The following is an 8,152-nucleotide window of genomic DNA, read 5'->3' on the forward strand; positions in this document are numbered from 1 at the left end:
TAATGAGCTGCTTTGACACAGTCAAAATTAATATAGGTCTAGCTCAATGACAAACAATTAGAACTATGAAAAACAAAGAAGGAGTGAAGAACAAGAAATTAAGAGGTATAAGGAAAAATAGGAGGCGAAAATAAGAATATAGGGAAGGAACAGAAGGATGGTAACTCAGGCCTAAATTTAGAGAAAGGGAAAAGAAAAAAAGATTAAAAAATAAAGAAAATAAAAATTATATATGTATAAAGCAATAATACTAAAATTAAAAGTACTAAGACTGAGAAATAGATAATTGGCTAATCAAAATATAGTCTGAATTAAGTATGCACACAATGAAGGAGGAGGCCTAGTAATCGTGGTCAGCTGTGTATCTAGAAACAAACAGAACAGCAATGAAGTCTAAGAAATTGGGAAAAAGAAAAAAAAAAGAAAGAATTATAATTAGAAAAAAATTCCTTCAACTTATTTGGAGGATCTTGTGTCTCCTAAGTCTGCTATCCAGTTTCTTGATGGAGCCTTTGATTTCCTTACAGTGGTTAGTTTTCCCTGTGGCTTAGTCAGTTTCTTAAATCAGTTCATTTGAGTGGGTGGAAAAAAGTTCTTTCTTATAGACTTGGGGTCTTTGTGTCCCTCCTCCCAGACTAATTTAGTGGGAGAGAAATCTGCTTTGTGTGTCATGCAGGAGGAAGGTGGCTGTTTTCTATAGCTTGGAGCTATACACAGTGTACAGGGAGAGGACAGAACAAGACATCTTCAGCTAGCCAGGAGCCTCCCCAGAGAAGCTCTGGGTTTTTGTAGATGAATGGACTTAAGACGTAAAGGATTAGACTGACTACTGTTTAAACAAAGATCATGAAAGATTTTCATCACAAAACCCAGTATTTTAATGAGCCCAAAATGTGGATAATTTGAGGCAACAGACATGGATTCAGTTTCATAGTTACCAAGTTCAATAAGTACAACTTATGAATCAAATAAATCAGAGTGTGGCATAGTTCTTTGAACACTTAATAACTTGAAAGCAATTAATAAAAAAAACTTGCTTTTACAACTGCTCCCAACAACTTGTAGGGTTTATATATTTGTATCTTGCTATATATAATAATTTTCTTAGCAACTTCTTTACCTTAAATACACATATGTATAAATGCATGTAACACATATCTATGTAAGCATAGACATAAGCACACATGTGCATGAATAGTTTATATTTTCTCAAGAGGATGTAAAAAATCACACCTCAATAATAATCTTACCTAATATTAAGATTTTAGGTAAGAAAGATTTAGTGTACACATATCTGAAATATTCCACAAGATTATAGTTGAGGTGTAGCACAATATTACATAGATTTTCCTAGGACTGGAATCAAGAAGCTAATGTAAAAGATGGAAAATTCTCACCATAAAGAAATGACAGATATTTGAAGAGACAGAACATTACATAATGTATCTATGTATCAAAACACCACATATCATTGATAGGTATGTGTTCATTTTGTTTTTATATATTAGATAAAAGTAAATTTAATTAATAAAACAGTTTCAAAACATAATGAAGAAGAATACAAAAAAGAGGAAGCAAAAATTGAGAGGGCTGTGGAGAAATAGGAACATGGAGACAAGTGAGGAAGGAAAGGAGAGCCACCAGGGAAGGGAGTGGCAAGCAGTGCTGGTTTACAGTAGATGACAATTCTGCTCTGCTCCACCTCACATTTTGACACTAAACTTTCATCTTAACTCACTATAGAGAAGAAATCAATGAATCAAAATATGCTTAACAGAAAGAAGAGATTATTTTATCCAAGTGATCACAAGAAAGAGAATTTTCTTCACTGAGGCAAGTCTCTAGATCAAAGAAGGAACCCTGGGCCTTCAAGGGTAGCTGAATGATGTGGGCACAGAGTTAGAGGAATAGGAGGAAGATGAGCTGAGTCTTGTGGAGAAAGATATTTCCTTATAGTTAACCTTTTGCCAAAGCATTGTTATGTAGGGAGGTGTCCTACCTGCCACTATTTTCTGGGAGGACAGGGCTCAAGTAACATCCATTTTGACCTGGTTTGGATACCAAGATTTGAATGTCATGTAATTCCAAAGCAACTAACTTCATAATAAGTACTCAGAAACTGCTTTGACTACAAGGCATTAACTTGTTATTTGGCACTACAAATGAATTAAAAGCAGGAGGAAAGCTTGGCATTTCTGGTTCCATTTTGCATGTGTCTTGCTCTGAGCTGTTTTTTCTTCAGTCACTTTCCAGTCACCTTGGAATCCTAGAAGATCACTTATTGAAGACATCTTTACTATAAGAGATGGAAACACATCTCCCAAGGAAAGGATCAGCAAGAGCTTCTAAAGATAGATTACCCTTCAGAGGAAGACTATTACCTAGAATGATAAGGCTGCACCATAGAGCTGGAGTAACTATCTCCTAGGAACTCCCCTGTGGTAATGGCAGCTATAACAACTGCCCCAAAATTCCTCATGGAACCAGAATGGAGATAATAACCATGTAGGCCATGCTGTGACTGTTTATGTATGCATATGTCTGGCTCCCTACCCTAGTGCTTTCTGTGGTCAAACCTAAGGCTCCTATCTGTATCTTAAAGATGGATTGCAGTGCTTACATTGCCTATTCCTGTGATACACTGGTGCCATGTTATGTATCTCATTTCTCTGTCCTTCACCATGGCTCATATATTTATTTGGCACACTGCGGTGAGTGACCTGACTTGCGGAGCACCTGGAAGTTTGTTGAAGACTCCATAGTTGAAAGTGATCAGGGAAACCAACAAAAATCATTTCCCATCATGCAAACTGACCACTTCTATTCCTTAAAACAAACAACTTTGCTTCTTCTGGGGTATCTTTTCAGGAACAACATCAAGTGCCTTAGGATGCTTCATGGGGTCTATGGGGCAATAGTGAGATCTTTGCAAAAGAGGTAGGTTTATTTATTTATTTATTTATCTATCTATCTATCTATATATATATATTTATTGCCAGTCCTGGGGCTTGGATTCAGGGCCTGAACACTGTCCTGGCTTCTTTTTGCTCAGGGCTATCACTCTACCACTTGAGCCACAGCGCCACTTCCTGCTTTTTCTGCATATGTGGTGCTGAGGAATCAAACCCAGGGCTCCATGTATATGAGGTGAGCACTCTACCACTGGCAATATTCCAAGCCCAAAGGAGGTAGATTTTAGAGAGGTTCTGGGAGCATGTTTCTCTACTTAAAGCTCTGTCCCTCAGAAGGCAATGAGTTTTACTCTTACAAGTAAACCCAACTACCACATATAACTCTCTTTGTTGAATCTACCACTGGCCTGTTCACATCATTAATGCTCTAAAAGCAGCAATCTGCTTATTCAGACCAGGGTCTAGAAAGTACTTGAGTCCTCCTTCCAATGGTTCTTATCTGTTTATGCCCAAGAGCCCTCCTATGCTGGTGCCCTCTATATTTGGAGTGCAGGGAATGAAATTGGAGAGAAGGCAGGAATCCTGTCCCACACACAGGAGAAGAGGTTGTAGAGCTGAGGGATGGAGAAGAAATATGAGAGCAGAGGACTCACTATGTTCCTTCCAGCTCCTTAGTGCCTGTAGTCCTAGCATGCTAGGTAGCTGTGTGCAGCTGTCTGCCTTGTAGTGCCTGTAAAGATAGCAGTGGATGGTATTTTTCCTATGTCCTTAAAATGTGGTGTGTGAGCCTGGCATGCCTGAGAGATAGGCAGAAACACAAAGTTACAGGCCCCTTACAAGTACACTGAATCATAACGTGCATTTCCAAATCTTATGTAATCTGTGTGCATTTTCAGAAGATCCCCTGGAGTAGAGTCTGTCATTCTCTCGAGCCTCAAATGATCTTTGATACTACTTATCAAATGCTTGATGAGTTTTGCTCTTTCATAGTTCATGTGGTGATAGGAGCTGCAGGAACTGGGAGTCAGGCTGAATCAACTCTTTTTTTTTTTTTTTTTTTTTTGGCCAGTCCTGGGCCTTGGACTCAGGGCCTGAGCACTGTCCCTGGCTTCTTCCTGCTCAAGGCTAGCACTCTGCCACTTGAGCCACAGCGCCACTTCTGGCCGTTTTCTGTATATGTGGTGCTGGGGAATCGAACCTAGGGCCTCGTGTATCCAAGGCAGGCACTCTTGCCACTAGGCTATATCCCCAGCCCCCTGAATCAACTCTTTTTGAAACAAGGATTTAGCCTCCAAGTCTGTGGTACCAAGTGGGTTCATGAGAGTGATAAGGATCACACAGGCTTCTTAGAAAGGATGACAAGAGATATACAATGATGCTTTATCATTTAAAAGACCTATGTAGGGCTGGGAATATGGCCTAGTGGCAAGAGTACTTGCCTCATATACATGAAGCCCTAGGTTCGATTCCTCAGCACCACATATATAGAAAAGACCAGAAGTGGCACTGTGACTCAAGTTGGCAGAGTGCTAGCCTTGAGCAAAATTAAAAAGAAGCCCAGGACAGTGCTCAGGCCCTGAGTTTAAGCCCCAGAACTGGCAAAAAAATAATAAAATAAAAAATAAAAGACCTATGTACTATAACATACATTAGTTTTTGATTTAACCAGAATCTTACACTAGACATTTACAATGCTGTCAAGGAAATAAAAACAAACATCAAAAACAAAACTCTAAGAAAACTCATCTCCTACTTGGCACATTGGGACCACTTTATAGATGCATCATCAAGATGAGGTTTAAGATGACATGTGGGACACAGCTCTTCACACAATATAAACTAGTAGATCTAACACAGCTTTGTGTTTTTGTCCATAAGAGGCAAATAAGTTGAGAATCTCAGGATGTGATCCCTCAATTCTGAGGCTAGCAACATCCCTGCAGGAAGGGAAGTCCAGGTTTGGGGTGCCTAAGCCTTGAATTTCTCCTTATTTCTTCCTGACCTCTCTGTCACCCCACAGCAGCCTACTCAGAGCCCCCTTCACTTCCTTGTTTCTGAGCGTATAAATCAGAGGATTGAGAAGTGGGGTGACAATGTTGTAAAAGAGGGTGAGGAACTTGCCCTGGTCCTGGGAGGAGCTGTTTCCTGGCTGCATGTACATGTATATGATGTTTCCATAAAAGAGGGAGACCACAGTGAGGTGGGAGCCACAAGTGTTAAAGGCCTTTTGCCTTCCTGAGGCTGAGCGGATTTGCAACACAGCCCTTACAATGTATCCATAAGAAACCAAGATAAACACCAGGGGTGACAACACAATGCCCACGGCCAGGACAAAGATGGTGCCTTCGACTGCAGCTGTGTTGACACAGGCTATCCGGATCAGAGCTGGCATCTCACACAGGAAGTGGTCCACCTGGTGATGTCCACAGCGGGGTAGGTGTAGGGTCACTGGAGACATAATCAAAGAGTTGGCCACTCCACACCCCCAGGCCACAGATACCAAGCCCCAGCAGTGCCTGGGGCTCATGATCACTGTGTAGTGAAGGGGCCTGCAGATGGCAGCAAACCTGTCATATGCCATTACAGCTAGCAGCAAGCACTCCACACCCCCAAGACCAAGGAACAGGAAGAGCTGGATGGCACAGCCTGTGTAGCTGATGGTCTTGTCATGTCCATTGAGATTATAGAGCAGCTGTGGGATGGAGCTGGTAGTGAAACTGAGGTCCAGGAAGGAGAGGTGGGTGAGGAAGAAGTACATGGGGGTGTGGAGGTGGGGATCCAACCGGGACACCAGGATAATGGTGGTATTGCCCACAAGGGTCAGGAGGTAAGCTATCAAGATGACCACAAAGAGGGTCCTCTCCAGATAGGGGTTGTGAGAAAAGCCCAAAAGGATGAAATGGTTTTGTGTGCTGCCATTTGCTCCATTCATGTTTATTGTACCTGGAGGAAATAATACTAATAATTGTAAGAGGAGATGTTAATGGAGCACTTACCATTACTCAACTGTTCTTTGTTATACCCATTGCCTCATTCAGCCCCAACACCAATGATGTTGGGTTGGCACTATTATTCACTATTATTATTATTATACACTATTTGTAGAAAAGGGAACTGAGACACACATATGATAATAAAACAGTCATATGTAAAAAGAGACAATGTTGATTTTGAACCCAGGAAACATGACTTAGACCTTTATCTTGCCTCTAATTCCAAAGAAGGCACAGAAAAGTCCCGCCATAACCAACCTTTGATTCTGCCAAAGTGTCACATTCCTAAGCTCCAGTCAAGACCTGGAGGCAAGACACAGTTGCAAAGTGACAAACTGTTCAGAAAATACAAAATAGAAGGGACCTGGAAACATCAAATGTTTGAACCATTTGGGTCCACTTCCAGGGAGACTGCTTTCAATAAATTTCCTGAAAAAGACTTTGGAGATTTATAATAATTTGATAAAGTGACCATGTATATAGCCAAGAAATGTTTAAAATGGAGGAAAAGTTGTTATGTCATTAATGCATAAAATGTATGTAGATAATAGTACATTTTGTTATTGATTACCATAAAAATAAAGACAACTCTGACAAAAAAGTAAAAATTTGTCAAAATTCATGTACACAGAGCACAAATAGTGCCATTATCAGGAGAGAGAAATGTTAACAAATATAAAGATGTTGTGTCATATCTTACTACATAAAATTAACTATAACACATATTGTGTAGCTACAATCAAAGTATAGCCACCACTTGTCCCTATGCCTGAGCACTTCAGTGTTTAGAGGATGCACCACCAACATGTGTGGTACTCAGCAGCTCTGAGCAAGCAATTCCTCTTTCTGGGAAATGATGTATGACAATAATAAGTGATCTCAGAATTCATGCAAATTTTTACTTTTTATTACATTTTTCATATGCAAAATACTTGTTGTTAGAATTGTTCTCTTATCTATCTTACTTCTGGACAAAAGCAGGCTACTGACAGATATGTTAAGTGAAAGTCAAAAGTTTTTACATATATTTTCAACCATGAGGGTAGTTGAAATATTTAAGACAAACTGTTTATGTAAAATACTCTTGATCCTAAATACATAAATCATTCATTTAATTACTATTCTTGAGGTGATTTTAGATAGCCTGTGTAGAAAAACTGTATGCAAGGCAATAGAATATTACTAAAGGAACACACAGAAAAGAAATACTGTCTTCATTCAGAATATATGGAAATATTACTGCTTAAATTAAAATAAAGGAGTTCTAGCAAGATGGTAGAAGCTTCCATTGCTAGATTCCATGAATGAGAACATTCAAGGTAAGAAAAGTGACTGTATTCAGAAGAGAGAAAAGGAAGAAAAACACCAAGATCCAGGGAAGAGGAAGTGGATGACTGAGAATTGGGGCAAAACAGAAAGATGAGAGAGTAATCTAGGGAAGAGTTTAAAGCTCCTGCTGCAGTCCCCTCAGGGTATGAAGGAAGTGAAGCTGAAGCCCCCATCACACATCCTCCAAGCGTTAACCCAGTGTGAGGATTTGGTGGGACAGTGGCTGGCCCCTCATGACCTCCTAGCACTGGACAGGATAGTCCCTCTCCATAGCTTGGGAAGCTATGGTGAGGCACCATCTTGTTTAAGACAGAGGTACTTAGGGGACTTGAAAATTAACACACACTTGCAGTTTAAGGAGTCTTGGGATACCTAGAAACAGTGCCTTGGAAGAAGACAGCCAGGACATGCAGCTGTGGAGAGGGATGGGTTTTGACATGAGCAACCCAAGGGAATGCTGCCAGGAACTTGAGCAGTGAGAGACTCAGTAGCAGAACAGCATGGCCTGGTGGGAGCAAGCTTTATTGCTTCAAGATCATTTCAGAAAGAGATGATGTGAAATGCTCAGGTTTCAGGAACTGACTCCTGGCTGCAAAGTCTGCTGCCAGAAAGGTTTGAGATTACCATACAATAGGGATCTGAAAACATGGTACAGAGATAAGAGAATCTTAGGATACCAGGCCACAGTACCTGGGAGAAAGAGAGCCACCAGAGGCCTTTATGAGGAGGGAGCAGGTCTGGCAGTTCTGTGGAGAAGTTTAAGCAGGAGTTTGTAACCTGGTGGTTAGTGGCCCAGTTCTAATTCCTGAGGCTCACTGCAGAAACAGAGCACTGAGCCCACAGCTGATGAGTTGCTCCAGCTCTAGGACCTGCCTGCTGGCAGCTGGAGTTTGTCACCAGGTATGGTTTGAAGTTGAC

At 40.7% G+C, this 8,152-nt stretch overlaps 1 protein-coding gene across 1 annotated transcript; it reads right to left on the minus strand.

Annotated features, from left to right (window-relative positions):
* Nucleotides 1–4,806: 4,806 nt before the first annotated feature.
* Nucleotides 4,807–6,262, minus strand: LOC125359438 (olfactory receptor 2W3). The gene has a single exon (XM_048357182.1). The coding sequence runs from the start codon at nt 5,842–5,844 to the stop codon at nt 4,900–4,902; it is 945 nt and encodes a 314-aa protein (XP_048213139.1). The 5' UTR covers nt 5,845–6,262; the 3' UTR covers nt 4,807–4,899.
* Between the last annotated feature and the right edge of the window lie 1,890 nt (nt 6,263–8,152).

This window comes from Perognathus longimembris, chromosome 11 (assembly GCF_023159225.1).
Source record: "Perognathus longimembris pacificus isolate PPM17 chromosome 11, ASM2315922v1, whole genome shotgun sequence".
Classification (NCBI taxonomy): Eukaryota; Metazoa; Chordata; class Mammalia; order Rodentia; family Heteromyidae; genus Perognathus; species Perognathus longimembris.

What these genes read in the sequence shown, in the direction of transcription:
- LOC125359438 (XM_048357182.1), bottom strand. Translation starts at nt 5,844, where the DNA reads ATGAATGGAGCAAATGGCAGCACACAAAACCATTTCATCCTTTTGGGC.